Source organism: Amyelois transitella, chromosome 25 (assembly GCF_032362555.1).
Source record: "Amyelois transitella isolate CPQ chromosome 25, ilAmyTran1.1, whole genome shotgun sequence".
Classification (NCBI taxonomy): Eukaryota; Metazoa; Arthropoda; class Insecta; order Lepidoptera; family Pyralidae; genus Amyelois; species Amyelois transitella.
Window position 1 is genome coordinate 4,569,121 of NC_083528.1, and position 19,061 is coordinate 4,588,181.

At 33.9% G+C, this 19,061-nt stretch overlaps 1 protein-coding gene across 2 annotated transcripts in view; it reads right to left on the bottom strand.

Moving 5' to 3' along the window:
* Nucleotides 1-1,783: 1,783 nt before the first annotated feature.
* LOC106137143 (protein pangolin, isoforms A/H/I/S) overlaps nucleotides 1,784-19,061 on the bottom strand; it is a 116,323-nt gene continuing 99,045 nt past the window's right edge. The window contains exons 7-12 of one of the 2 annotated variants that reach the window (XM_060951520.1): nucleotides 18,615-18,710; nucleotides 18,141-18,260; nucleotides 11,878-12,085; nucleotides 10,249-10,402; nucleotides 8,922-8,991; nucleotides 1,784-6,745 (exon numbers count right to left, since the gene is read on the bottom strand). In XM_060951520.1, coding sequence (XP_060807503.1) covers nucleotides 6,379-6,745; nucleotides 8,922-8,991; nucleotides 10,249-10,402; nucleotides 11,878-12,085; nucleotides 18,141-18,260; nucleotides 18,615-18,710 — 1,015 coding nt within the window. In that variant the 3' untranslated portion in view covers nucleotides 1,784-6,378. Of the gene's footprint in view, nucleotides 6,746-8,921; nucleotides 8,992-10,248; nucleotides 10,403-11,029; nucleotides 11,196-11,877; nucleotides 12,086-18,140; nucleotides 18,261-18,614; nucleotides 18,711-19,061 lie in introns of both variants that reach the window. The other variant, XM_060951519.1, reaches the window with a different exon arrangement.

The window sequence follows — 19,061 nt, forward strand, 5'->3', positions numbered from 1 at the left end:
ATACACAAGCCCACGACAATGTCATGATTTTATTTTTTTCAAAATCTGAGAAATTTTTGCCCGCTTTTAATAATTTTGGTAGTTAGGTATATGATCTATATATTAGATCCATGTAATTTTGTATTTTAGAAATAAGTCTAACAATATGACAAGTAATTTTGACAAGTTTTAATGACCTTTATAATTTTAACAATGTACACACGAGGGCACATACGATTTTAAATTACGATGCTACATTTATTATTAAAAATTAAATAATTAATTTGATATATGACATATCTGGGTATTTGTGTTTCAGAAAAAATGGGTAAAAGATAATAAATAAAAAACATGGAAAACATTAAAAAAAATTACAACGTAACATAATTTGTACTTACCATGTACTGCAATTGAAATATTCAAAATTTCAAAATGTAACTTCCGAAAAGTTTTCCATACAAGTACCAAAGTGTCAAAAATTTGATAGTTATTATAACTACCAGTTATTTTTTATTTTCTTTGTGTTACTAAGGATTTAAATAAGTTCTCGATTTGTTATTTCTGTAGATATCATTATATTTTTAAAAGAATGAATGGATATTAAAAGCATTTTGGTCGACCCACCGCAAAAGTTGAAACAAAAAAGGGACATTAAAATTTATATAAGTTAATGCAATGATCATGTAGAATTTTGTTTTCATTTAAAATAACTGTATTGTACGAATCTAATATAATTAAAACACTGAACACCTAAGCAAAAATGCATGAGTATGTTGAATCAGATCTTGTATGTTAAATGATGTGTTGGTTGTCATTTATTGTATGAATTAGCTTAAGTATGTTATTGTTTTTTATACTAAGCACTTTCCTAAACTTTCCTATTGTACTTTATGGCACATCACAGACCGAAGATACTTAATGTTCTTAAACGAAATTACTAAAAAGAAACAGCATTTTTTATGGTTAATTTTCTTCAGTATCGATTGAAAATGTGTAGTTATGTACAAGAACATCACGTGACTGACAAATCTGTTTTTTATATAATTGTTACCTGTCTTCGGTCTATAACAGTTTATAACACTTCAAAAAATGTTTGCAAATGATTTTGCACCTTTGTTCATCAAAATCATAGGAACATTTTAAAAACCGTCATGATCATTATGTTCGATCCCCTAGTGTTACTAAAACAGTACAAAATGATTTAAATACCTAATCGTGCTAGTGCATAGCGTCACAATTTTATAGCGTTTTACATTTTTTTCTAAATGTATTCTCTATTATGCATTGTCATAAATAAACAATGTAATCGCTTGTTTTGTTTTATTTGTCAACTAGCTCATGTCTGTGGCTCCGCCCGCCATATAGCCCAGTAAATTGATGTACCAGCGTGATTTTCAAGCAATTCTCTCTTATTGCTCCCCTGCACACTAAGAAACGTACCCCACATGCAAAACTTCCTACAGTATTTGGTACTTAGTAATTAAGGTTCATGACAAAGCATAAGCAACTTATAGCTTGAAAATTAGCACCTGGGGCAAAAAGCCGTAGGGCCGCCATTTGTACAAAAGAGATCTTATCATTTTATGGTAATTTTTGAATGGAAAAGAAAACACCAATATAAAAAAAAGGGAGAAGTTTAAACAATTGGGATAAATCAGCCATTGTACATATTTTTTTTTATTTTAAAAACTTTAAGATTTAATTTTTTTTGTGCAATAAAACGTTTGTTTGCAACAAACAACTCTTGATCACCTTTTAAATGAATATTCTTTTCTAACTGATAGAGTAAATTAAAAATCACACACATTTTTAAGTTGTTTATTAAAATAATATTCGTTCAACTGAACACAAGTTACGGGAACAGACCTAATAATTGAGTTTTCTAATTTGACATTTTTTCTACAAAAAAAAAACCCAGCTCATTGAAGCAGCTGTGTTGCCTCTTAACAATAAAAACAACCTATAAAATCTATCAACATAAAGACCTTCCAGTGTTATCAATTACCAAACGGTTTTACATGTATAGTTAAATTTGGCACAGATAATTATATTATAAATTATTACTGTCCATTAACATATTCTCCCATTATTAACACTAAAATTAACAACGTGTAATAAAATAAAAATATTCCTTAATGGTTCATGCAATTTTCTTCATTTGTTATTATAATAGTGTTAATAATAGAATAAATAAAATTCCCTGGCAATCCTGTAAGTTCTAGATGGTTTTGGCACGCGTTCGCTTAATAATGTATGTGATAATAAAGGAAAAAAAATCATAAGAAAATCATTGAGCGACGAAAAATCATATCATATTTTGTCAAAAAAAAAAAACATCAAATTCTATTTAAAGATTTTTTAAGTTTAGGAAAAGAAAACCTTAAAATTAAATTTAAGAAATTCTAGATAATATTTAGAAAACTATACAGTACCCATAATAAAGTCATTTATTGCACAAGTCTTTTTTCATGCAACGACTGATGAAAGAACATCATTTGCCAATAATTGAGTGGTCAAATTGTATAAGTGTAGCTATTTTATTTGTCAATCATAATTTTTTGTAATCAAATTGTCATCGATAAAAAAATTTAATCACTGCATCCACAATTTCGAAATCAAATTGCTTAGTACAGGGATCATATTGTGTTAACAACGTTAAAATTCTTAATAATAACAATAAAAAGTAATTAACAAAATGTTGTGTGTTGGAAAACAAACCATCAAGAACATTCCGAGGGAAATTAAACGTATTTTCATAATAATTATCATATATAAATGCAATATTTCTTTATACCAAAAATGTTCTACTTGCGAATTACAAATTTATTTACATTTGACCAGTTAATATACTCTGGGTTGGGAAGCGTGGGTCATCTCGGACGGCTCTGCTTTTTCTCATTAACTTGTCACATAAGGAAATTCAAATTTACATTGAATTACATTATTACGTAGGAAATAAGTAGGTTATCTATATTTTAAAAGCAAAAAACATGATTACTGAACTCCATCACAACACGCGTCACTTATTGTGGGTCTGAAGATGAACATGTAAAAGACAAAAGTAATGTTTAACCCTAACTTAAAAGGGTCGATGACTACAATTTACTTTGGACAGAAATAATACAGGTATTAATAGTAAATTAATACGGGTTAGGTTCCCTTCAAAAACCTGAACATGCCGCATCACTCCGGGCTCCACTTCAGTCCTGTCAATGAGAGCACTAGTCCATTGTTTCAAGCAAAACTAATATAAATTATATAAATTTGAAAATTCTGCACTATTTCCAAACATAAATCGACTTGTTTTAGAAGATAAAAGACGTCATAACCAAGACTAATTATACTTAATGGCGTCGGGTTATGCTTTCTTCCCGAAATTCTCGCGGGAACGGGTTTATGGTGATTTTTGGCATTACACGGTCGTCCACTAGTATTATATATCAAATCATCTTACTTTTTTCCTTTACGAATATTACAAGGCATCATAGCGCGATGTAAGGTTATCATCAAAACAATTTATGTTTAAAACAATCTTACAGGATCTATTGAATTATAAACTGGTTTACTACTTATTTATTTTGTAAAATTTTGTAAAATAATAAATATGGATATATTTTTCTTATGAACCTGTGCATTTCATTTCGAAATATGTCGAACTTTGACCCACAGAGCCATTGACGTTGTAGTATAACTGAACGTGACCCGAGATGTCCCAACGCCCCACAAAATCATAATCAGAGGTTTACAATAAATTTTAATTTCGTTTGAGTCAGTATTCAATCAACTAATATTTTTCTTAAACTTTTTAATAGTCTATGTATAAGTAAGTAGCATAGTACACTTAGAACCTAATATGACACAGTTAGATTAAACCTAATTTTTATACATTTACATCATGTATGTACTTACACATATACAGAGATATACATATATTGTACGGAAATGCCCTTTTTCTAGATATCTATATGAACTTAATAAGTTTATGAAAATCTTTAAACTTTTCCAAAACAAAAATTTAAAAATTTTCTTATGTGTGTAACAGCAACTCCGAAAAACATAAACGTATTTCTTGCGCGTTATATAAAATAATCAATGGGTACATCTAGTCAAAGACTCTGGACTATCTAGAATAATGTATATATATATATATTCATATTGTTTAATAATAAATATAATTTTCATAATTAAATATTAATTTAAGATGCTTAATCTTTAATTAATATTGTATTCAAGGGCAATTTAATACAATATATCAATAAATGTACTCGTACAATGCGTCAATTTTAACCTACGACAGTCTAAATTCCGTACAACGGAAAAACGTCTTTCCCTCCGCAGCGACTTAACATAACTTTTTACATATTACGCGAAGGGAAAATTATAATCTTAAGTTTTTATTCTATCGCTACATGGAACCTTATGGTGCAGGCCGTTGTAATCGTGTGGTACTCATTGGTACAAGATATGAAATATTAAAAAAAATCATTGTTTCTAAATTTAAATGCATGCAAATTCAATTTCGACGCTGTGAGCTCATTGTGGAAAATAATAAAATAATATTTCGGTAAAATAAATTTTTATTTATAACATCAGTTTAAAATTGGAACCTCAAGTTTGCTCGTTCACTTGTAATTTTAATACTTTTATTAAAATTCATAATCATGGAACACAGAATAAAAAGTTTTCATGCAAGAATTGGTATTAAAGTTGGTTTGTTTAAATTTTCAATTACATTTTAATACTCTATGTTTTTTAATTATGAGTTAAAATGTTAAAATAATATACATAAAGTGAAATAAATCACATCTTGTACAAAGTGCCGTAAATGCAAGAAGATGAGAGAGCATTATGTATGGTGTATCAAATTGGCTTGAAAATATTGTACTAGTGGCTTCCACAAATATATCACGTTATGTATAAAAAGATTTTATAAAGTTATTTTATATGATTAATCTAGATAGATACTTAAAAAACAGACAATTTCTTTAGACTGTTCATCACGGATGTACATTTGTGTAGTGATTATATCATGAAACATGTGACCTAAAATACAGAAAGCCAATAGATACATTTCATTATCACACAAATCAAAATCAAGACTTAAAAAACCTCAAGGTATTTTATAACAAATGTCTTATTTTCGATAGGCTAGAAACAGTATGACTATAGTACGGGTTCATATAACATTTACAATTTGCATAAAATATTACGCTTTGTTATGAGAGGATTTCAGGCGATTTAGTAGCAAATAAAAATGCCTAAAAATTTTAGTTTTGGTAGACAAAAATTCTGCTTGAGAATGAGATCATTATTTAACCGAAAGCATATTAACAAAATTAAAATTGTTACACTCACAGATATTATGAACTCATTTAAATATTATGGTGTGATGAGAAAAATTAAAAATAAAAAGAAGGCCTTTCACTATTTAAACGCAAAAATACTAGTTATTTGATTTCAGGGGACAGTCTACTCATAAATGACAGACTCAAGTTTAGAAAATAATAATAATAAAAAGTTAAGTTATTCATAGTGAGTGGAATAACATTGCAGCATTTTCACCAAAGAAACTTTATGAATATCATAATATTTTATACATTTGAATTTGATATGAACCACAAAAATGCAAACGACTGAATCGGGACTTGCAATTTTGAGATCATTGAATGTCGACTAATAATTGTGATAATTTCTATTGGGAATACCGCATGCTCCCGTGCCTTTAAAAGCATAAGATATTGTCAAAACATCCCCATGAAATATAACACAGCATGATTTCAAGAAACACCGCACATTATAACAAATTTATATGTACAACAACAAAGAACAAAAAATATTAGGCCATAGTTGCATTATAATTGCCAAAAGCAAACATGAAACTTAATAGTAGTTTACTATAATCTGAGAAAGATGGCGTTAAAGGTAATATCAAAATATTAAAGGTGCTTTTACTTTACTTAAATGCATTTTTGTATCATGCGCAATGAGATGCCGGTATCTCTTGACATCATTTTATTAAACCTATTCCATTACAATCTCGTCGGACCAGAGGTAGTTATTACTACAAAAAGTTCATAGCGGTGTTACCTACAAAAAGTGTACCTATCCTTGTATCACAATCACAACCAACACAGCTCGTTACTCCTAGATGGCGCTGTATAGTTCCGTAATAGAAACATAGATGTCTCTCTATAGTTCCAGAACCGAAACAAAGATGGCGTTTTATAACTTCAAAGTTTTTCAGTAAATAAACAAAACAATATTGAATGCAAAAGATCTGGAATTCTTACATCTTATAGACATATTTTACGTTTCTGTTACACCAATGCCATGAATTCTTCAGCATCAGACTAGGAGAGCGATGGCCGTGGTTCGGCAGGCACCCGGGCTCCACCGGCACTATGACACCGATATGACTTCATGGCCCGGTCTCGCTTGAGCGGCTCGCGGCCAAGATTGCGACGTCAACTGCCCCACTGAGAGGGGATTATTTGCGTCTCGAGGGTTAGTTCCGACGGGATTCCTCGGGGGATTCGGTGGCGGGTCGGACGCAGGGGACGCGAGAGACGACAGAGCACTCAACCCACCGGGACTCGACGCCGAATTCAGAGGCGTATCCGCATCGCCTTCGCTAGAAGCGTCAGACATTTCCTCCAGTTTAACGTCCTCTTCAGAACATGGTGACTGTGGCATCGCCATCGGCATTGGCATGGTCCCGGATGCTGCTGCCAGGGCTTCCATGTAGCGCACGCACTTTTTCTTCCGCCTGGAATTGACATGGGTTTATAAAGCGGAGTCACACAGGGAGCTGTATTAGGACCTCTTCGTATTATTCTTATAAACTTATTTGCCACAGTTGATACGATATTTACACATTGTTTACATAAGACTTGATATTTAATAATATGAAGAGTTCCTTAAGTTTTAGAAATAAAAATAAAACTACTTAAAATGAACACAGATAAAAAAACACAAAGTTAACGTAAAACGACATGCTAAGAGAGAATTGTTAAACTGAAATCACTCTTAAAAGTAAACAGAACACCGATCTCATGCTGAGTTACTAAAAACTTCTATAAAATATAAAATAATTGTAATTGTTAACAATTCAGAAAATGCTACGACAAAAATAAAACTCCAAACAGATTTTAAATACTCAAAACGTTTTGGCTTTACGCCGCAGCTGAGAATACTTAATGTAAGCGCACATCTACCTACGACAACTAAAACATTCCTAAAACACAAAGACACGACGTTCAATCTCACACACATTCATATTTTGGAACTAATGCTGGTGCTGGTATGTCGCTGAGAATATATTTTTCATCTTTTAACGATGACTTAGATTGGAAAGCTAAAATTACTTATTTAGCGAAATCTATACTTATATAGTGTTTGTTTTTAAACCGTATCACCGCTTGTCATAATTATAGCGCTTAGACGCAGTTGACATGATGAAAATATTTTTTGGACGGTTTCCAGTTTGGCTACATTTTAATTTTCTTTATCTGAAGCATCAAAAACACATAGGTACTTTATTAAAAGCTTCATTAATAAGTTTATAATGGTAAATTCTATAGAACCTAGCGATAGTAACCAGAAGTGTGGCTACATTTCTTGAAATACAGATTAACGTTACAAGTTATTTCCACGCATTTGTACTGAAAAGCCTAGCAACACCAGTATTTCTTTTCATAATATCTACAAAGTGAAATATTTTTGTAACTAATCAGCTGACACAAATTTAGCAAAGAGTCCATGACCACACCAGCATTGTTCCATCATCACGCCATCATTCATCACGAACTGACCGTGGGTCGTCCTTCGGCGGCGGCGGGCCGGCACTAGAGGTTCACATACGTGGGCTCTTGGGGGGGGCTGCCCACCAAGCTCGCGGGGGGCAGGGGCGTCGCCGGTTCCGGCCGGAGAAGCCCCAAACCCCCTGATACCATTACGCTATTCGAGTCAGGGCTGGTCAATAAAGATGTCAAGGAAGACATCGAAATAATCAATGTAGCAAAAGATGTAGAATAGTTAAGGTAAAATAATAATTTTTTAGATTAGTTAGAGAATAGTATATTTTGAAGTGCATAATTAAATTTGAGAAACATAAGTAAGAAAAAACAAGGAGATATACGAAAAATAATATAAATTTGCACAAATAGCAAATGATTAATATGTAGAAAGAGGTGATGTGATAAAAGAGCAAAATAAAAATTAAGAATGAATTAAAAGAATCGAATAGTGTTTGGTATAGAAGTGAATACAACAATACGCATATAAATGAAACAAGTCACCAGTAGTGCCAGCCGAGTGCAGCATCGATCCGTGAGAAGCGGCAATCATGAGTAGAAAAAAACATTTCAATGAGTAAATATACCCTTTATATCGTACAAATAAATTCAATAAAGAAAAAGCGAGAGCAATTCAGAAAATGTGTCAAGATTTTTTTGAAAGCTTTCCGTTGTTGATCGACAAATGATTGCCCGTTCTCTGACCCTCTGACCTCGCTACTATTCCTATTGCTACCACTCTTTGTTCTACTTTCAAAAAAATCTATTTCATATCTAATTTCGTTCTTTATTTCTTTGTGAAAAGACACATTTTCTGAATATTTCTGCTTCTCTCTTATCTGTTTAATTTATTAAACTAAAGTCTCTGAAGAATATTTAAAATTAAACAGTATACATAAACGACAACAACTACAACCATTATTTAATTTGAAAGTAAAAAGAAAATTGAACAAAAATCAAATATTTTACGACTAGGCTCCTCTTGGACTTGCCGTAGAAAAAGACTAAAAGATAAGCCAAGTCTTTCCACATAGAAACAATATATTAAACCAACAGACAGTGACACTGTCGCGCGCTGTGAAGTCGCGGAGTTTATAAGAGAAATTGATTAGAAGCGAAAATAAAGAAAAAATAGAATAGGAGACCCACCTGCAGGGCTTGCACCATTGGTTTTGCTGGTCGAGACCGTACCTCGCCCGACATTTCTTCAAATTATTTCCTGGAAGTTCCACAGAAGCATCGTTAGAATCCACCCTCGTAAATGACAAGTAAATCAGGAAAAACAAGTTATACTCTTAGTTCGGTTTTATTGCAAATTAAAAATATTTGGGTCGCAAATTAATCGAGTATTTAATGGCGTTAAAATCAAAGAAAATGTGTAAATATTATTTTAACTGTAGATTAAATTCGAAAGCTGCTAATATTTTTGCAGAAATTATCTAACTTGAAATCATATTAGAGGCTTCTTAAAATAATTATACTAATTATAATCTACGAAAAAGCATACATGCAGCAAACCCTCAACGTGTTAGTATCATGCAAGGAAAGGAAAGGATAAAAACAACGGGGAGAAAAGGAATCAAATCATTGGTTTAAAATAACACTACACGCATAACTTCCAAAATAAAACTAACTACGTCGATAAAACAACCACAAATAAAGACGCTTATAAGCAAAATTGAAGCAGAATAGGTTCTCCGGAATCAAAATAAATAAGTTCATTTGGCCAGTATCATTAACACCGCAGACACAGAAGCATCAGCAGGTTTGTCGAAACCAAAACGTCTAGTGGCTCGTCGAGTGACGAGGTCGCTCCCTGCTCCAGACAGGGCTAGTCTCCTCGCTGCCATGCATTCGGTACTCAGAACTCCTTCGCATACTCTAACCACTTTGAGAAGGCTGTCCCAGCCTTTCACTGAGCACAGGTTTCTTAAGGTTTCCCTGCAAAGCACTGAAGTTTCATTTTGACTGTTGTAAAACATGCACGCTCCCCGAATCGTTGGCGGCACTTAGGAGCAGAATGGTAAGCCAAAAACCGGGACAACCTTCGAAGGAGTGCCACTTAAAGGGTATTTCGATAAATAGCATTTGTAATTACAAAAAGAAATAAATAAAGGCGATAAATATTTAAATAAAAAATGCTGGTATAAGTCTACAACCTGTACCCCAACCATAGACATTCGGCAATATTACGGAGATCGTTTTAGAGTTCAAAGTAATTGAACTCTCGCGAGGGGGGGCGGGACGGGACAGAGGTAAGAGCGACGAACGTCTCCAGTTAATCCTTCATTAATTGACCTCATTTTTTAAATGAGCCAAAGCGCTCGGATGACGTCTATCGCTCGGGGACCGCGTGCGCATGGCACGGTATGCTGGGGAGTCGCCGGACGCCGCGCCGGCCCGGCCCAGCGGCGCCCGCGAGGGTAGGAAGGTCATGGAAGCGGGACGCAGTCGCCGACGGCGTGAAAGGCAGTACCTCCATCGGTTGTCTCCTGTTTTCGCTTCCTCTTCTTGCCCCTTTGCGTATTAGCCCTAGACGACCAATCGGGATAGAGCTGCATATGCAGCTGGCGTTCCCGGCGCGCCAACTCGTAATACTTGGCTTGTTCCTCGCGTCCAAGCGCATGCCACTGATAATGGAACCGCACCGCAATATGGAAAGAAAAGAGAAATGCACTTCGACGATGGCTCTCGAATACGCGAGTCCCTAAGCTGGTGCTAGAAAAACAGCCCGCGTGAGCGGTCCGCGGTAAATTTTGATCCTACAACAGAATGAGAATGGCCAATTGTCACGTTCCTCACAGAACCTATTCTGCGGTCGTTATCGGAGTCGCGGCTGGTCTATACATATAACAAACCAATGGTTTCCGAGGGGTGTAGGGTGTACAGCACGGTCACTCGACGTCTACAGTACACTGAACACAAAGTAGCCGGCGCGAGGCGGCGCGGCGGTCTCCGGACCGGAGCGGTCGGCAGACGCGGTCCGCCTCGCGCGCGTCTCCGACTCGTGAGCAACGGTTCCAGCCGCTTTTCTAGCACAGGCACCGAGTGGCGCCGCGGTACATAACACAGTTGAGTAAACACACACGCACACTCACATACGGGACGGGAGGTTACGGATGTTAGTGAACAAGCCGTTCGGCTCGCGGCGAGCGAGGACGCTGGGTTAGTGTGGGACGGTCGGGTGGATCGGTGGGGAGAAGCGAGTGTACAAGCGTCGCCGTGAGAACCCATCCCCGCGGGTCCTAGTCCAGTACCTCCCAGCTCGGCAGGACTGCGGTCCTTTTTCCGTTTTTTCTTTTTCGAACCATAACCGTAGTTGTCGCGTGCGCTCCAGCCCGGGTAAAGCTGCATATGTAGTTGTCGTTCTTGTCTCGCTTTCTCATAGTACTTTGCTTGCTCCTCTCGAGTCAACGAATGCCACTGTATTATGGATACCAGGATATTACGAAAGGTCGTTTCCACGTCTCGACCACGACGGTTCAGTCTATCCCGTTTCGTGCATTCCCAATTAAACTTATTGTGGCGGATAGATTAATTTAAATGCCCTTAATGAGTCACGCCTTAAATGATCCAATTAGATTATGCAGATATTGAAACATCTGTGGATTAATGTTATTCCTTGGCCCCATTTTAGAATACGTGTATTTCGAGGGCATTATACATATAAATAACTGCAGATAGGACTAATATATAAATTCTTAGAATATTAAATTTCATGAATTATTTATACATCAAAATTGGAAACAAACGAAACGGGATAACACATTTTTTTTTCTCTAAAATGTACATCTTGTGATTATGATTACATAGATTGTCAAGAATAGAAATGTTATTCCTGTTAGGAATGAGATTACGTTCTTAGAAGGCCGACGATGGGCTCAATTCTCAGTAATAATATGGTCAGCGTTTCAATACACCGAATCAATTCACATAGACAAATAAACTTGCATTCCTAACAAGAAAACATTCAGCACATTAAAACACAACACTGGCCATTTGTAAAAACAATTTGAATTTAATCAAATTCAGAACGGAAATTAAAATTTGAATTATAAATATAAACAATATATTCTCAATAAAAAAATTTGAAAATCGAACTCACCCGTCGGCCGAGAATTTGGTTGATTGCGGCGGATTCCTTCAGCGTGCATTCAGCCACCACTTTCGCCCGCATCTCCTTCATGTAGAGCATGAAGGCGTTGAGTGGTTTCTTTATATGTGGCTTCTTATTCTGCTCCTTGTTGTTTGAATTCGCTGAACTCTCGCTGGGCTTATCGGACGCACTACTGCTATTGCCCTTTTCTAATGACCTGGAATATATAACGTTTAAGTTATCGTACTATTTAATTATGTTCAAAGATCTAGGGCATTCTGGCCACTATATTATCAGGGACTTCTGTTATTCATTTCATTTTGTTTGTTGCATTGATTTCGTGTGACTTATAATGTTGTGGCGCATCTCAATCTTGTATACTAGATTGTATTTATTAAATGGTTGGAAAATCAGATCAGTATCAAAATGCTCTAATTAACAAGGATTCATTATTAAAGATTACTATTACTATATTAGGATAATTACAAAACATTAAGAAAGCTTAATCATAAAGATGTAAAAAAGAAACTTAATTTGAACGGCATTAAGATGTTGATTAAAAGTTTAGCATTTTCATTATATCCTGCTCTTAACAAGATTTAAATAAGATTCCTAACTTAAAGGAAGACATATTTAAATCGCCCGATTTGTAAGACGGACGCATTTACCTAAGTGCATTACAAATGACTTAAGACCACCCAATAAACATACAACTACGTCCAGTTTACATTGTTAGACGTCAATATGTTAATGACAGGTTTAGGCGTTAACGACACACACGACAATAAACATACACACATCCGGTTGGAAATAGACGTGAGCTTCCGGCGATGCGCGCGCGCTTACGGTAAATACTAAGATTCATAAATGTACAATAGAAATTTTACCTTAAACTGACGTAGGTAGAGATGAAATTAGTATGAAATTCTAAAAAGATCATGAAATATTTAATCTTTAAAGAGAATTAAACTTTAAACTTATAGTGCGAAAGAGTTGAAATTACTTGTTTTCGAATCTGTGATTAATGTTCAGAGACGGTGTAATGAATGAATTAGGGTATTCAGCAACTGTAACATTTCAATCTTATAAACAAAGTATCTTTGTAAATATAATTTATCACTATGACATCTTCAATAGTTTTATATACGACTAATTTATATAAAGTTTTTTTTTATATTCAAACTACTTTCCTAATAGCCCGATATTTACACAATAAATCTTAAAAAAAATATATAAAGAATGCCACGTTCGAACATTTAAAAAGACAATTCGAAAGATCCAAATTCAAAATAACCAAATCTATGACCGTTAAAAAACAAAAGAACGTGAGTAACGACTTCCTATAGAGGAAAGTGAAAATAGCACTAATAAAATAACATGTCGCCGCACACTACAAGACGGTTTGATATATCCGATAGATTTTTATTCGGTAAATTAGTTCGGAGAAACGGGACTAAGTTAAATATACGACTTCCTTCGGTTTAAAAATGGGTAGCTGGTTAAGGCGTGGTTTAAAATTAATTAAGTGTACGCTATTAGAATTGACAGATTAAAATATACTAGGTGAATATATTTGATTTGATTTTTTTTTTCTAACTTGAAGAAAACTGATAAAGAAACGATGTTCTTTACACGAATAAAATACATTATATATAACAAAAGAGTTGTAGTAAGATTTTTTTATATTTATAATTAATATATAAAAACTAGCAAAAACAAAGGCAGCCTTTTGGTTTTAACAAATATATCAATGAAAAATTGTTTAACACATTTCAGTAGTTCGTTAAATAAAAAAATAAATTACTAACATTCTTAAAAAATCACTGGATAGGCGTGAGAATCCTCCCGCATTCGACATAAAACTTCTTTCGTCATTTCGAATGGCATCCAGGGTCCCGGTAAGACAGAAAATAAAAAAAAAACAGGACAAAATTAGAATGTGTGACATGAACAAATCAGAGGATTATTTATTAAAAACATATTTTTGTTTTATTATAATGTTAACTATTTCCAAGCAGAATTTTCAAATATGCTGATGATGATGATGAAATGATGATTTAAATGATCGTTCAGCGCTGCAGATCAGGTATCAAATGGTATAAAATGCAAAACAATATGCTGATTCGCTGACCAAAGGCGTGACGCAAACATTGAGTTTTGCGTAACGTCGGCTCCACGCATGTTTTTCAGGGGGACTGTATATGGTCTATGTTCGGTTACTTTGATTCAGAACAAGCTTTGACCGGCAACTTTGTATGTACCAAATGGATTTTATCCCCTTACCGTGTAAATTTCGAAAAATACCCTGTTAAAATTGCCGTGTGGTTCCCGGTACCAATACAAAAAGAAATATAACCACTCCATTCCTTTCCTATGAATGTCGTGACGACTAAGTGATAGGCTTATAAACTTAGCATTCTTCTTCAAGTGATGGGCTAGTAACCTGTCACTATTTGAATATCAATTCTATAATTAAACCAAACAGGTGGACTTTAAGTCTTTTCAAGACTGTTGGCTCTGTCTACCCCGCAAGTGGTATAGACGTGATTATATGTATGTATAATAAAAAAAAATAATTGATGAAATTATGAAATTCTAATCGGTAACTCTTAAAACATATTCCATTTCGATTTATCTTTATTATTTGAGTAAAACATGCTTCATTCGGTAATTCAAGTAGTGAATACAGTTTTTTTAAATAATGTTTTACGAGGTAGGATCAAAACGCTATTAATCTTAATTTGCATTTTATTCTTAAATCCATTCAATTTGCATACAGATTTCGCTCTTATTTTTGGATATCCACACACAGAAAATCATTTATTTTTTTATATCATGATTTCAAGTCGATAATTACGGTCTTTTTATAATTTAATAGGTAAATAAAAAGTAAAAGGATAATTTCTTGAAGAGAACACGTAAAAGAATAATATGAGAAGTCACTTGTATATAAAAAATACTATTTCCCCGCCAAGAATAGAACATCAATAATCTTTAACGAACTCAAATTTAAGCCGTGTCAATGTAATGACGTAATTTGCATACGAATTTAATTCTCGTTTAACACGTAGGATAAAATATGTTTGTCACATAAAATATATTTTATCTCTATATCGCTGCTGACGGTACGTCCCGTTAAGGCGACGCCGTATATCATCGTAATTAAATTTCACCGGTTATTCACGCGGTTCAACGGAGTGTGGGCGGTGTGTCGATGCCTTTAAATACAAATAACGCTGAGGTAAGCTACTTACAATTATTGTTGCTTGTTAGCAAGTTTATTTAAATAATATGTGTATGTTTTATATTACAATGCTCAACAATCTCATGGTAAACAATGATTATTGGTAAATGAATATTAAATTTATAATTATATTTTATGAAGATAATGTTCATTTTTTATTGTTAAGCAGAGAACCTTTATGTGGGTGACAATAAATTATATACTCGTATAATAAAAATGTTATTTATAGTATAAAAACTATCGTAATTAAATAATGCAAATATATGTTCTATATGTTACTGTTCTTGCTTGTATGTTTTACGAATTTTTCGTTTTTGTTATATTTTTATCAAAAACCAAATATTTATTACCAATAACTTAAGATCTCATTTCTTCAACAAGAACGTATGATAAAATGTAACGGTGTCATTGCTACCATACAAAGTTTAATTTTTGACTGATGTGGTCGTCAGCGTGGTTTAAGGTATAATATTACATCAACTTATAAGGTAAAGTTGATGGGTTGAGTGGCGAGTGGTATGACAACCACGAAAATTCGAAAGCTGGAAATGTATTTAACGGTAAATAATATGTTTCTTTTTAAAAAATAAGAGAAAAAATCATATTGTTTGCTGAACTGATAATAAAATAGGACTTCACATATTAAACAATAAATGTTATTCAATGATTTTGTTTTTTTAGTAATTTATTATAGGATAAATAAAGGACCTGCAAGGTCCTATATTATAAACTTTGAATTATAATTTCAAAATAAAAACTTTATTATTAATACAAATTTAGATTTTTTAATTCATAATAAGATCATTTATTTTATAACACTATTAAACTATAAAAAGCTTTTATAATAAAGATAAAGATTTTACTGGGTAATTAAAATTATTACAACTTTATTTTTGCAATACAATAAAGAATTAAACTTTATTATCGTGACATTTCGAATGCATCTGTCAAACGCCCTTTACTGTTATTACATTACGTACATGTATTCTCATAAAAAAATTAACATTTCACTACAAGAAGCGACATCGTGTTTAGAACTGGAGATATTTATTTATTATCAAAATCAAAATAGTATTTTGTATCTTATACTATGAAAGGAGTAATATTTGTATGTATATATAAATTTATATGTATACTTTTATATTATTATTTATATACCCATTTGTAATCGCTTTTTCGAAAACAGCACTAACGGTTTTGTTGAAATTCGAAATATAAATATATTTGAATCTTGATTCCATTGTCAAAGTGAAGGGTGAAAGTGGCCATCCAATCTTGAAAAGACTGGATGGCCACTTTTTATTTTGTCATGATTCGTAATTTTTTGTTCTTAGCTTTAAAAATAATATAGTAATTTTTTAACATATTTATTGTTAATAGATTTTACTGAAAGCATTGATTTAATAAGTTAAGGTCACACTGGGCGTCAGAAACAACTGTATCAAACGATTTTTTGAAATAGAAGCGACTCGTGTCATCAGCGCAGAGGGTGATGTTATCTGTAAATGATCGTTAGGGGATTGGGGGTGCAGTATGTAGTAAGTACTGCGATAGTATCGGCCTGTGATGTAAAGAGCAAATATACTACAAGGAGCACATAAAAATAAATAAAATAAACATTTTTGGAGCGTTGTTGTCTGATTGCTTACGACACAATATGAATTTCCTGCATTCTCATACGGACAAAACTAAAACTTACCTAAGCAATATTTATATTTCTTGGCATTCTCTTAATCATAATTAATGCTTCAGAATTAATTCTTTTATCAACGACTTAAAGCTTATTCTTAAAATTTACGATTTAACTTTGCATCCGACTATCCTAATATATAACTATTTATATAATTGTAGCCAAAATAATAAAAACGAAATTAAAAATTGATCCAAAAAAAAATACTTATATTAAAAATATATATAGGAGGTAACCGTCAAAAAAAAAGCATATCATAAAGTATTAAATAAACCTAATAACAGTAACACCTCTCTAGCGTTATTTTATAAAGCGCGTCCTCTTACCCGGTATATATACTCATGTCATTTCCATATAAGGCTAGGGTAAGCAGGCAGGAACAATATTGTTATTGTAATCTAACCGTTAGCAACTCTATTATTATCTTTTCAATTTAAACGGACAAATTACATGTGTTACATTTATTTATAGCGCGTGCTCTTATCGTGAAATTATTGGTTTGAATTTATTGAGCGTAAATTAATATTATTTGCACGTTTTCGCTTGTGTATTTACTCCTATGGCTTTTATTGTATTGACAATTTTATTGATTTTGGACAAAACCAAGCCATGGCCTAATTAATCTAACCCTTGAAATTTTCTCTATGGATTTCTCTTCACTAAATAAACAGGTCATTCACAATAAGACCTCCATTGGGACTCGACCAAGAATCGAACCCAAGACTAATTCTTGATACTCCAATATAAGATCCCACAGTGCATATTTTTAATAGAAATGATTTTCACAGACAAAACAGTGATTATGGTCGTAATAATGGCTAAACCAATTTAAAAATTGTCACGCTTATTCGCACAATACATGGGGACTAGCAACTGTATCTAGTTTAAGTCGAAAATTTATTCTAGACTGTAGGCAACCTTCTTATACGCCATAGCAACGGTTGCCATGGGATTGTTAGTTAGGAAAATGTGAAAATAATTTTATTGTCAAATATTCTTAATTTTTTAGGTTCAATAATATATTAATTTTGAACGGATTATTTCTCTCCTCTTTCTCCTTCTGTCTTCTGTGGAAATAAATAACTCTATAACTATACTTTCTACAACTGGTGACCCCGATGTGATAGTTGTAGGAAGTATAGTTACAAAGTTATTCCTACATAGACTTAGACCACACACTTGTCGTCTTTCAAGCCTCGACGTCGCACCGTCGAGACGGCAGCGTCCCTGTAGCGGTAATGTGCATCATACAGGCAGGTGTACCCTGCGTAGGCGCATGCTATGCGTCGACGATCAAAACAAGCCGAGTGTGGGTGGGCCTTTACGCCAGCAACTTACCTTGCATACCGTGAATGGTGTGAATCCAGGTCTGCTTTGGAGGAAGGTGGGGGTACGAGCGCGGGACCAAGCCCTAGGCCGAGGCCACCACCCAGTGTGGGGGAAAACCGGTACAATTCGCTGTGGACAAGTAAACATCGTCAGCAAATGGTTACCATAGCCCAGAGTGTCAGGGTAGGCATCTTAATGTCACTAGAGTTAGTGGAATAGTTTAACCTGTATACAATAATAAAATAAAGACAAAATGTCATGAACTATCGTTTCTCCTAGCTCTAGTCTGGGTAGGTACTGGAACCCTGGAAAAAAAATCTTGGATTGGATAAGTCTGGTTCTTACGCTGCTTCCGTCTGACCTCCCCAACCTTTAAAGGGATCAAAACTTATTTCCTGAGTCGCCGTCCATGGGAAAGACATGGAATGGTCATATTCTGTGTCGTGTCGCAGATTACACGGCAGCAAAAGAAGATACACTTACCTTGATAGACTAGAACTTGGTATTGGCAGCGAGGTGGGGTACGGACTCCGGAAACCACTCGCCGCCGAAGATATAGGGTACATGCTCGGAGTGTGCCTGGAAGAGACAAGTTGATGGAAAATCTAAGTAGAGCCATTTATAAATAGTAAATTCCTTAAAGGCTCATACTGACCACTAATTATACCATTCTCTCGCGTATATTACTTTGTATCATATTTGATACATACATAAAATCACTATTTGAATCTCAATTCTATCATTAAGCCAAACAGCTGAACGTGGCCATTCAGTCTTTTCAAGACTGTTGGCTCTGTCTACCCCGTAAGGGATAAAGACGTGATCATATGTATGTATACATACATACATATAATCACGTCTATATCCCTTATATATGTATGTATGTATTTCTTTATTTATTAACACGCAAGACAGATTACAATCACATCG